This window comes from Artemia franciscana, chromosome 10 (genome assembly GCF_032884065.1).
Source record: "Artemia franciscana chromosome 10, ASM3288406v1, whole genome shotgun sequence".
In the NCBI taxonomy this organism is placed as follows: Eukaryota; Metazoa; Arthropoda; class Branchiopoda; order Anostraca; family Artemiidae; genus Artemia; species Artemia franciscana.
In genome coordinates, this window is record NC_088872.1 from 6,870,914 (window position 1) to 6,883,181 (window position 12,268).

The 12,268-nt window shown below is 32.9% G+C and overlaps 1 protein-coding gene across 2 annotated transcripts in view; it reads right to left on the minus strand.

Annotated features, from left to right (window-relative positions):
• Positions 1 to 11,068, minus strand: part of LOC136031714 (uncharacterized) — a 144,832-nt gene extending 133,764 nt beyond the window's left edge. For both annotated transcript variants that reach the window (XM_065711419.1, XM_065711417.1), the window contains exon 1: positions 10,776 to 11,068. In XM_065711419.1, the coding sequence (XP_065567491.1) occupies positions 10,776 to 10,874 (99 nt within the window). In that variant the 5' untranslated portion in view covers positions 10,875 to 11,068. The remainder of the gene's footprint in view (positions 1 to 10,775) is intronic.
• Positions 11,069 to 12,268: the final 1,200 nt, after the last annotated feature.

Genomic DNA, 12,268 nt, shown 5'->3' on the forward strand with positions numbered 1-12,268 from the left:
AGATGTTTCGTGGCAGTCTATTTAACCGACGAGTCCTCTTACCCTCAGACCTGCGCCAGCCGGGACCGAACCCTAGGCTCTGCATTGCCAAGCAGAGATCAATCCACTGCAATACCACAAGTTAAGCAATTACTTAACCTGCTGAGTCATAAAATCTGATCTTTAAACATAAACAACCATATAAAAAAAAGTTTTTTAAACTAAATATTCCCTGGTTTCTTAGAACACTGGCCTTCTTAGAAAACCTAGATTTTCTTTTCTCTCTAGAAATATAATCTATCTAAAGTATAGCTTCCTATTTCTTCTCTACGACTGTCAATTTTTTCAAACTAAACTTCTGTCCATAGACTGTCCATTTTACTAGAAATACAAAAGCAGTTTTTTGGAGGGGCGGGGGGGGGGGTATAATATAACTCATAGAAAAAGAAAAACAGGTGAAACAATACATTCAGGATTGGTAAATTTCACAATTTTTTTGTATTGGAAACTGTGTTTCCCACAGATTAAAAAAAGGATTTAAAGAGTATTTGTTGGGGAATTAGTTTTTTTTTTCTATTAGATTTTTGGAGGAGCGGTTGAAGAGTTTGGGGTGGAGGGATTTGAATTTGGATGAGGGTTGTTACCCTGGGGGTGCTTGAGAGAAGGTGATTGCTTTTTTTATTTTTCCTATCATTATTATTTTAATTAGTGTAGGATGCTTCTAGGAACATTTATGTAGTTTTTTTTGTTATTATTTTTAATTTAGGATGTCCTTAGGAATGTTTATATAGTTAATCGCTAGGCGTTAGCAAAATTTAAATTTTTCCCTAGCGTAGTGATTTATATTTGTAATAGTTCATATTTTTGTTTATTATGTAAATACAAGTCAAAAAGTCAATATTCTGTGCAGACACAATGCCGATCAATTGTATAAAAATAAAAAATTAAAATATAAGAAAAACCCGGCTAAAAACCAAATCTTATGACGAAGCAAACGATGATCGCCCCACAGAAAAAAAAACTAACTACTTTCTAGCCTATAGCACAGGCTCACAAGTAGCCTATTTGAGATTTTGCTGATAGCCAATTGTCTAAATTTCAAGTGTTAATTTCACAGGCTAAAAAAGAAGTGGACTGGTAAAGGATTTCACGCCTTAACTAACACCTTACCCAGGGGCTAATCTCCAGCATTTTTATTTGGGGGTGGGGAGGCAAGAGGTTTCCATATCCTGATAGCCAAGGGGCATGGGATATATAATATTTTTAGCACATTATTTGGAAGGGGTGTAACTACAAAACTAAAGAAGAAGATCTCCTTAAGGAGAAGCTACAAAACTTAAGGAGAAAACTTAACAAAACTTTCTGTAGCTACAAAACTTAAGGAGAAGATCCCTATACTTTAAAATTATTAAAACTGCTGAATATCTCAGCTGGTTTCAAGATTATGTACACAACTATTTCTGTATACGTTCGGTCAAAACATGATACCAACAAATTACAAATAGAAAACAAAAGAAAATTATCAAAAAGCAAATCTAACGTCACTAGTGACACCGATTCATAAAAATGTAAGGGGGGTGTCTAAGGAATTCTTATTACTGATATTAATGAAGAAACAGAAAAGTTTTATTATCAAAATCTAAAAGGGGTTTTGTTTTTTTCGATTTTTTTTCCAAAGTCAAGGGGGCAATTACCGCTTCTGGCCGATGCCACAAAAAGTGTTCTTCCCACTAAAAAAAAGAGCCACCAGAAATGGCAAAAATAAAAAATATAACGATAACACAAGTTGTGATCGTACAACTGGAATACAGAAATACAACTTTTAGCCTACAAAAAGAGTTCACAAGAAGCCTATTGAAAATTGCGTTCTTAACCAAGCCTTTAAATTTTAAGCATTCATTTGTAATTAATGCCACAGGCAAAAAAAAAGTTTGTGGACAGTTAAATGCTTTCACGCCTTAATTAACACCGTACGAGAGTCATTGCCCTTAAAGTAAGAAGAGCCTCAACGTTCATACTAATTATTTTGCGGCAAATATTAAACAGTTAATAATAAAATCATGGCAATTCAGGACTAATCATCTTGAACGTCTAAAAAATGGTCAAATTTTGTTTTTAATGATCGTTTGATTGAACTTAAGACTTCTGTCACAATGCATGACTTAACCCAGCCACAAAATTATGATAAAAGCTGCAGGAGTGTCACTGAACTCTTTACTTTTCCATAGCTGACTTATATTTTTTACTTTTTTTACGCGGAAATGATTCAACTATATCGAGATTCTCTTAGAGCTTTTTTAGGGAGGGTGCACTTTCTCCGGGCGCAAAAATTTTAGGGGCGCAAAGTTTCAAATAAATAATCTAACGAATAATAATTTTGTAATTTTTGAAATTATATTTTATCAAAATAAAGTAGAAGGTATGGTTAAATAATAACTGATTCAATAATAATCATTAAAACAACTAACAATAATTAAACGAAATAAATAAAAAATAAAAAATGAAATTTTTAATTAATTAATTGACTGAAAATAATTTAGCAGATAAATGAAAATTTTGTTAAAATTTGAATCAATGAAATTATTTAAATAACAAATAAAAATAAACGTAAATTAATGAATAAATTGAATACAATCTGTTTAATAAATTTAAATTTTGTTAAAATTTGGCCCCAAAATTTTGTTGGAGACAGGGAGGGTAATCAATATTTTACCCTGGGCGCAACAGAGGCCAGAACCGCGACGGGTTTCTTTTCTCTTTTTGTTATTTAACCATTTCAAGTACTAAGGACAATGAAATGAAATCTGACATTTTGAGTTGTTATAGGGGAAACTTATAAAACCATATATATCTTATCAAAGCAAGAAAAACTTAGAATCCAACTTTTAATGATAAAGCTCTCCATACGGAGTTGCCAACTGGACACGTTTAATGTCAAAATGACATATTCCTATGTGCTGGGAAACAATGACATAAAGGGTAAAAAGTGTTACAGTTTCACATAAAAGGGCCAAAGGGAAACATTTTACAAAAGTATGACATAAAACGAAACATGTTAAACGAAATAAATATAAAATGAAACATTTCCCAACTGGACTTATATTCTGGTGAAAAATTTTTACTTTTAACCAAATTAGTGCTTCTTTTTAGCATCCAGGTTTTGCTAGAAATTTTGTGAGTAAAGGATTTTCTCCAAATTAAGCGATTCACGTGTTCTTCCACACAAGGTCATTTGTATGAATGTTTTATATGGATTTATTTTCATTATATTTGATGTTAACAAACCGCTTTGAAACAGGTTTACAAAGCGTCTTTTGGTCAATGATACAACTGGTAAAAAAAAATAGCATTTGGCTTTTGAGGTTTCAAGATGGACACATTTTAGTTAAAAAAGACAATTTTTTGGATGCGCAGCAGATATTCATAGACCAAAAACCTGGCAACCTTGCCCTCCATATGCAGCAATTTTAGGCGGTTTTACTTGACAACACTGATGAAATGTGGTATTGCTCTAAAACCTTCATTATTTTAAAACAATCAAAAGAAAAATCGGTATTCCCTTGTTCACTAGTACACACTGGAGAATTTGAATCGCGAAAATCAAACAATAACCGGTTTTCACGGTCTTTATACCAGACCATTAGCTTCGGCTCGGTGGAAAACTGCATTGTAGCTATATTTCAGTTACATATTGACACTTTAGAAACAAATTCGGGCTATATGTTTGCACATTAGGTGGTGTCGATAGGGTCAAAGTATAGCAGATCCAGCATTTCATACTTTTTAATATGCAGAATAATTGTGCCTAACACACTAAGCATGCAGACCCGCTATACTTTACCCCCTCCAATGTTCAAATACATAGCCCAAATTTGTTTCTAAACTATTATATTTTTACCATACTTAGGTATATTTCATTATGATTAACCTAACTTCAATTCTTGAGTGTGTACTAGCTAACAAGGAAGTGCCGGAAAACCTTAGTAAATGATGAATTTCAGGAATAAATAGACCTAAAGTGGGTCAAAGGGACCAATAAATTTTATTTTTATGTCCTTAATAACGTCACTATAATACAACCAAGGTTCAAAAAAGTCAAAAACTAAAATATTACCAGACAAGATTCATTCTATAGTCAGAAACATACTAAAATTCTTTAGCAAAATTCTATATTGAATTATACAGTCAAAAACAAATGTATTCTATTGTAAAAACGTAACATGTGGTACTGCTCTATAAACTTCATTATTTTGAAACAATCAAATAAAATCTTACTAAATCACGATTTTCAGGTATAGGACTAAAATGGATCAAAGAGGCAAATTCTTTATCATTTTTATGTCCTTAAAAACGTCACTATAATATAATCAAAGAAAAAAAAAAGTCAAAAACTAAAATATTACCAGACAAGATGTATTCTACAGTCAGAAACATAATAAAGAGAAAAAACAATGAAGAAGAAAAGACTTAATCTCACTTTCATCAACTGCATTCTCTTACCTTTAAAAGCGTCACAATAATGCAATCAAAGTTCAGAGAAAAAAGAATCAAAAACTAAAATATTACCAGACAAGATGTATTCTGTAGTCAGAGACATAATAAAGAACATAAAGAACAGTAATGAAGAATTAAATAAAAATAAGATTTAAATAAAGATTTAATAAAGACAAATAAAAATAAAGATAAATTAAATAAAGATTAAATAATAAAGAACATAAGCAATGAAGAATTAAAGACATCAGCCTAACTTTCATCGACTAAATTTTTTTTTTTCATTGTTTTTAAGCAAGCTTCAAGTTAAATTAACTTAAATATTCCCTTAAATATTAACTTAATTTAAATTAATTAATTAATTAAATAAATTAATTAAATTAATTAAATTAATTTAAATTAACTTAAATATCAACTTAAATATTATAAGTTAAATTAACTTAAATAGATAATTTTTTTAAAATATTAAAATTGTAGGTAACAACTTATCAAAATGACGGGGGAAGGAAGATTTAAGAATGATTGTCAGTTACTGATGTATCCTGTTTATAAACCGCAGAAAAACTACTGTAAACATATGGTTACTTTCACAAATATACATACATATATATATATATATATATATATGTATATATATATATATATATATATATATATATATATATATATATGAAAATAGAAATCACCAATGCAACAGCACACACATAAAAAAAAAAAAAAAAAAAAAAAAAAAAAAAAAAAAAAAAAAAAAAAAAAAAAAAAAAGGAAGACAGAAGGAGAAAAGGAAGACTGTTTTCCTACATTAGTAATTAATATAGACCAGCATTTGAATGAGGCCTTAATCCTACTCATCCATACAATCACATAGGTCAAACAGCATAGCCATACACAATCAACCATAAAGAATAATCCATGGACAGGCAGTCGTGTCGTCAATAAGTATAAGTGTCATTTACCAAACAATAAAAACAGTATAGACAAATAATTCAGAGGCAACAACCCAACACAAGGGCCCTCCAGGAGAATACACACTTGCCTATAGGGTTTTGGCACTTTATATATATATATATATATATATATATATATATATATATAGACAGATGACAATTAGAGGATTTCTTTTTCGGTGAGATGATTCACTTTTGCCTCGAGAAAGAATCTGTTTCCTTTCAGCTTTACATGCAGAATTCGTCCTGATCAGTTGGGGAGGGGATTTAGAGACGGGGTTTAAACCAAAGAACGGCTCTAAATTGGACCGGTGAATTGCATATACTTGCAAACTTAAAAATATAAGATATCGAGGAAATTTTTGAAAACAGCGAATACATAATAAATAAAAAATGCTCCAAATGGTTCTCATAAGCGTCTCCACAAACTTCCCTGATAATTCACTGTCTTCACAAACTTCCTCGTTGAATTCTCTTATTTTATATGACAAAAAGACAGTTAGTTCTTCGTCGGTATTTACTTACAAATCTATAAAGCCAAGCGTTGTTTGATAAGGTTTGGCTTCAATAGGATGTTGGATGAGATGGATGCCGGACCCCATCCCCCTCTCCTAAAAACCAAAAATAAAATAAACTCCAAATTTAAAAGAAAAAAAATCCAGTGCCTTTTTGTAAAAAAAATATCAAGCCTTAGTTCCTCCTCCTGGGATATATTTCAAAGTTTACCTTAGCCCCTAGATAAATTTAGGCGGATGCTCATGTGTCTGATCTTTTTGTTTGGTACTTCCTTTTCAGAATTTACCAGCTTTGCTAGAAAGTATTAAAAAGTACTATTTTCGTTAGATATACTTATCACTATGGCGGGAAGAGGTATAATAAGAAATGTACAAGTTTGGTACTCGTCACTATGGTGGGAATATACTCGTCACCCTGGCTATGCTATAATCTAGGTTCGTGTACTCAATTTATACAAAATGCAGTGTTGTGGAAACAATGTACTCTGTTTGTTTGTTTGTTAAGGAAGAACAAGTAAAGTAAATATTGCTTACGAAATCAGGATGAGCTCAAGAAAAACTCATAATAATGTTTGTTTAATTATTGTGTTTATTTTATTATAAAATCCTTGAAAACTGGGTAAATACAGGAAATTGATGGGGTTTAGTTACTAAAGAAACAGAAGAACAAATGAACAATGGTAAACTACCCAATTTGTAGTGACAATTCATTAGTAGTAGCTTCTCTTCAATTAATCAAAACGCAGGTTTGATTTTGTTATGAGGATACCTTAGAACCACAACCAGGGCCGTATCCAGGATTTTTTTTGGGGGGGGGGGAACCAACCACTTTTAGAATGGCATCAACAATTTGCTTATATTCATGTCTGTTACGGTTTTACGAGCAGGACAAACATTTTGGGAGGATTTCAAACACCCCCCCCCCGCTGGATATGGCCTTGACCACAACAAATTGTGTTCTGAAAAATAAGGAGCCGTCGAAAACGCATCATATCACTCCAAAATTACGAACGTACGTACGTAGTTTAGGAGAATAGGTACGTACCCATAGCTTTTGTGGACTGTAAGTGTAGACCTTTTTTCCCTTTCTTTAACTAGTTTTTATAATAAATAAATTCAGCACAGGGACATCCCCGGGTAGGGGGCCTCGGACCACCTCCCGAAAATCCTAAATTTTACTGAACTTCTGGGTAGCCCTTTTTCAAATTATAATTTTTCTAATGTCCCCCTACCAAATCTCCTTTTAATATTATTCCCCCTTCAAAATCCAGAATACTTGCCTGCTCAAGCGGTAGCTAAATTTTACTAAGACTTATTTATGACGGATAATTTTATATAAATTATATCAGTAAAGACTAGGCCTAAGAACAACAACAAAAAATTTGGTCACTCGGTAAACGAACTGCAGGCTTCAAGTTCACGGACGTCCGCGGTTTTTTTTTCTTTTTAACTTGAAACACTTTTATGTAATGAATAATAAATTAAAAGTAAGGAAATGTTCAATATAGACCATACAGTATGGTCTGTTGAGCGTGACTATTGATGATAGAATTTTTATGCATCAAATCACCATAAAAGATTCAATTTTGTCAAATATTGGAAAAAAGACGATGTGTGATAGAGTTGTCCACAAAAGTATTGGCCAAAGAGAATGAACAACTAATACTTGTCTGTTAAACGAAACATACCCAAGAAGTGAAGTTAGGTTAATTCTCGTGAAATATACCTAAACATGATCATAATATAATACTGTAGAAACAAATTATGGAAACTGCGACAGAGTTATGGAAAGCAGGCTACGCAGTACACATTATTTTAAATACCTAACACAGCCCACCCTAACATAACCTAACTCCTAACCGCCTCTCTATATTAAATATTTAATTAAAACATACATACATCGTAGTTTTTCTCACTCAAAGTAAGCAATTATAACCGATCCCAGAGAGGCAAACCAGTTTCTGTCAGATCTTACACAGCGTAAGTCTTGAGTATGTTTCGTTCAACAGACAAGTACCGAAAAATTTATAAGGATAAAACTGGCACCAGCGCCAATGAAAAAATTACCAACGCCATCTAGAGTTTGGTGGCTCCGTTTCAAGCGAAACTACTTCATTCTTGTCTTTTCAGGTACTTTAAAATACAAGGGAGAATAAAGACGGCGCGATTCAGTCCTCATTAGATCTACCACCTTAAAGCCAAATAGCCTATTTAACCTACCAATGTTTTCCAAACTAACCTAGGCCTACTGAATGGATTCATATTCCTCCATGCATGGCACACACCATATTCCACGCGTAAGCAGACTTCTACCATGGCGGGGCACCTCGCACCGTATCTAGCACACCTCCATCATATGTTGCACGTGCCACAAAAAATTCATAATTTCCAAAAGTTGGCACCCCTCCAGCAAGCTGCCAATTATCTTTCTTTGACAAGCGATTGGATCACATGGCCTATGACCAAGATAGACAATTATGTGGAATTACCAGATCGTTTATGAATGCGTTGCAGAGATAATTTAGGTTATATAGGATAGATATTCGTAATTAAAAATGACGACAGAAAAAAATGGGCTAATATAAAACGAACTTCCAGCATATCATTAACAAAACAATTTCCTTGATTAATTAAAAATATTATTGGGTCTAGCGGTTCTTTGACTGATTTGAATATCAGATGAGGAAAACCAGTTTCATTGTTTGGCAAAGGACCTAGTGCCGTGACATTACTTATTCCTGTCTGGAATTTCCTGTTCTACTCATAACGTTTTGTACCATATTTAACTCTTCGCATTCTAATTACCTACCTTATTTCTCTTTTGATATTTTGAAGAGGCATAAACAAAAGAAGTAACATATTTTAGGGGGGTTGGAGGGTAAATTCTATATATCCCGGGGGCGGATGAGGTTGAGGGGACAAAGGCATAGGAGCCAACACATCTGTTCAAGCTTTCCTTCTTTTTTGTGACAAATTTAGGGGAGTGGGAAGGCAAATGCTTCTTTTTTTATCTATGCGTGACACATTTATAGTTTTTTTTTCTTTTTAATAAAAAATACATAAGAAATGTATTTTCCACGAAAATACACCAACAAGTACTTTTTTTAAGTCCAGAAGAGGACACAAAAACAATCGTTGGGGTAATTGACCCCCCTCTCCCAAAGTTTATGCCGCTTATAGCGTAACAGCTTGTTTTGGTTGCAAGGACGTACCCAGGATTTGTATTATGAGAGTAACCCCCCTAAAAATATAATTTTCGAGGGGGGTTATGGGAGGTCTGTGAGTGCCATTGGCGCAACCATAGTTTGGATCGAAAAAGGTTCCATGAAGGTTGGGAAACTCCAGTTTTTAGCTTCTAGAAACGATTGTTTTTATTTTACAAATAAAACCTAATAGAAAGGAGAAGAGCTGGTAAATTTATGAAAAAAATTATTGATGTGGGCAACATTTACATTTTTTTACTTTTTCTTCAAGGGCGTAATTAGCTATGGGACAGGGAAGCAAATTCCCCCTCCAGACCCAAGTTTGACCCCCAAGCTGAAATTTAGTTTCTTCAAAAATCTTGTCAAAACTAATATAAGCCTGCATAATTCAAGCATCCAAATATATGGGTCATTTTCCTTTAGTGTATCTTTGCCTTTATGGTACTATATGGTTCGTTTTTATTTTTTCACTGTAATTTTCACTTGATTTGGAAAAATTAGCGCCAACTTCACACCCCCCCCTCCAGGATTTTGAATAAATTATACCACTATTTTCATTTAGGAAATAAGTGAATCGTGTTATAGAATAAGAATTTTAGTTAGACCCCGAAAAAAATAGTCTAACTCGTAAAACCGTAAGAAAAATGCAGATATATGACTTTTGATAAGTTATAAAAGTTTTTTCTTGTCACCCCCCTCTCCCGAAAACAAGTAACCCCTCCCCCGTAGAAAAATAACTGGATACGCCCTTGGCTATATGAGATCATTAGGGAGGAGCTAGGGATAAGCGGTAAAAGCCTAGCGAATGATCTGTAGAGAAGGAAATCTATTAAGAAAATAATTTATACTTCATAATACACGGAATGAATGTAGCTAACACAGTTTGCATGCCACCTTGCCATACTTTACCCTGCGCCCCCAGCAACATGCAAATTTATATAGCTCAAATTATATATTTCCAATGAATTCTACTACCCTTACCTTTTTTTTCTTGCTCTTGTTTCGTCACAGTTGATTCAATTTAAAGGTACACGGGTTGAAACAAGAGACGCATTGGGAGAATAGATGGAAAATATATAATTAGGGTTATATATTTGGATGTTAGGATGGGGGATGTTTGGGGTAAAGTATAGCAGGGCTAGAAACAAAATGTGTTAAATACAATTATTCTGCATATTATGAAGCATGAATTTTTTTCTTAACATATTTCCTTCTCTAGGCATATACCAGATATTTTTTTTAAAAACACCAACACAACCACAAAAATGAGCCGAAAAGTGAACAATCTCAAAATTGTTATGTTTGTTTTTTAGCATGACTCCTTCTTGAGAGCTGTCATCTTAACCTCAACCAAAATTTACACTGTTTCCTTCTTATGTGGAGTAATTGTAAGTTAGGACTTCAAATTTAATAAACAACTTTTTTTAGTGGAGAGTGGGAGTCAGGGTTGCCACTCGGTGAAAAAAATACTAGATTTTAGTAATTTTTTGGTTAATTTAGTGATTTTCTTCAATAATTTAGTGATTTTATGTGCTGATATATTGCTTTTCTCTAGGCAATATAACAAATCACAAGAAATAGTTATAAATCCTTAGGGGTGATAATCTTGGTACTGAACCAATACCGAGTACAGAACTAACCTTGTGTGCTCTGCTGTATCTTCTCGATCTCGAATCACTCTCCTCACTCACAGTTTCGTCCTCATTGGGTGACATCGAAGGAGAATATGAAAAACCCATGGTTATCCAATATCTTAAATTATCTCACTATTGCAAAACATAAAGCAACTCCTTGGCATCAGAGTATACTCAACGCTGATGACCTGGAATCAATTATGGGTGTCCCAAAGACACAAATTAAACACCGGGATGGGTTTCAGTTTTCAGTGTAACTTACTAGACTGAACTATACAGAAATTGTTTAACATCAACTCAATAGTTGTGAGTACCTCAGGCAGAAAAATGTTTCAACCGGTCATTGCTTTATGCGGAGAAAAATACGCAAAGTCATATGCGTATCTGGTTAAATATAGGTTATTTTGGGTAAAAGTTAATATGAGAATTAGTTGTTATTAAATGTTATTGATCTTATACATAATTAAAGAAGTCATTAATTAGGAGATACCGTAGACTATACATTCTTGAATAATAGGAACCTGTTTTAAAGTGTTTGAAGCATTGTATAAATATAATCATCCGGGTTTCGCTTTAACTGCTTCTTAAAATGCTGTTTTAAATGTATGATCTGATTTTATGTATTAAATGTTACACATAAATGTATTTTTATATATATATAAACTTGTGCATACATTATGTATGAATATTATTTCTGGGAATGTGCTAGTAGTGTTAACTTACGGAAATGTGTTTTGTGTGAGTGGGTCAAAATTTATTTTTCAAAATTAAGGTTTGGGGGTTATTTTCTTTTTTTTTCTCGATTTATTTCATTGGAAATATTCCACAAAAAATATTTGGCACTTGTGTACTATTACGCAACACTCAAGTTTACGCCGTAAAAAACTCGAAAACAAGCCGGTTTTGTCGGAGTGTATTAAGGAACAATTAGCTTACGCTAAAGTTTGACTCTGTCACAACTGCACTTTTTAAAACAATAAAAAACTTTAGCGTAAAGAGCGAGGCGTTGCGGAGGGACAACACCTTTCATATACGGAGAATTTCAGTTCATTTTAAGTTTTAATGTCGCTCCTTACTTGCAGTTAAAAAAATTAAAGTTTTTTAATTCAATTTCTGAACGTCTTTGAATTAATACATGTTTTGATTTTGGCTCAACGCACATGAATAATTAAAACGAAATTTGCATATTAATTTTTTTTTGTTGTCTAAATGGCTTTCTCATAGTTTTGATCGGATGATTTTGATATAAACAGAGGTGGGAGAGGGAGCCTAGTTGCCCTTCAATTCTTGGCTACTTAAAAATGCAACTAGGTTTTTTATGTTTTGTACTAGCGTTTTGGTTAGTAATAAACATACATACCTTACGAGTTAACTTACGTAACGAATTTCTATATTTGTGTATTTTTTATTATGTATGTGAGGTTGTCCCCTTGTCAATACCTCGCTCTTTACACTAAAGCTTGAATTTTATCCCAAATCTTAAAGAATGACACCTGAAT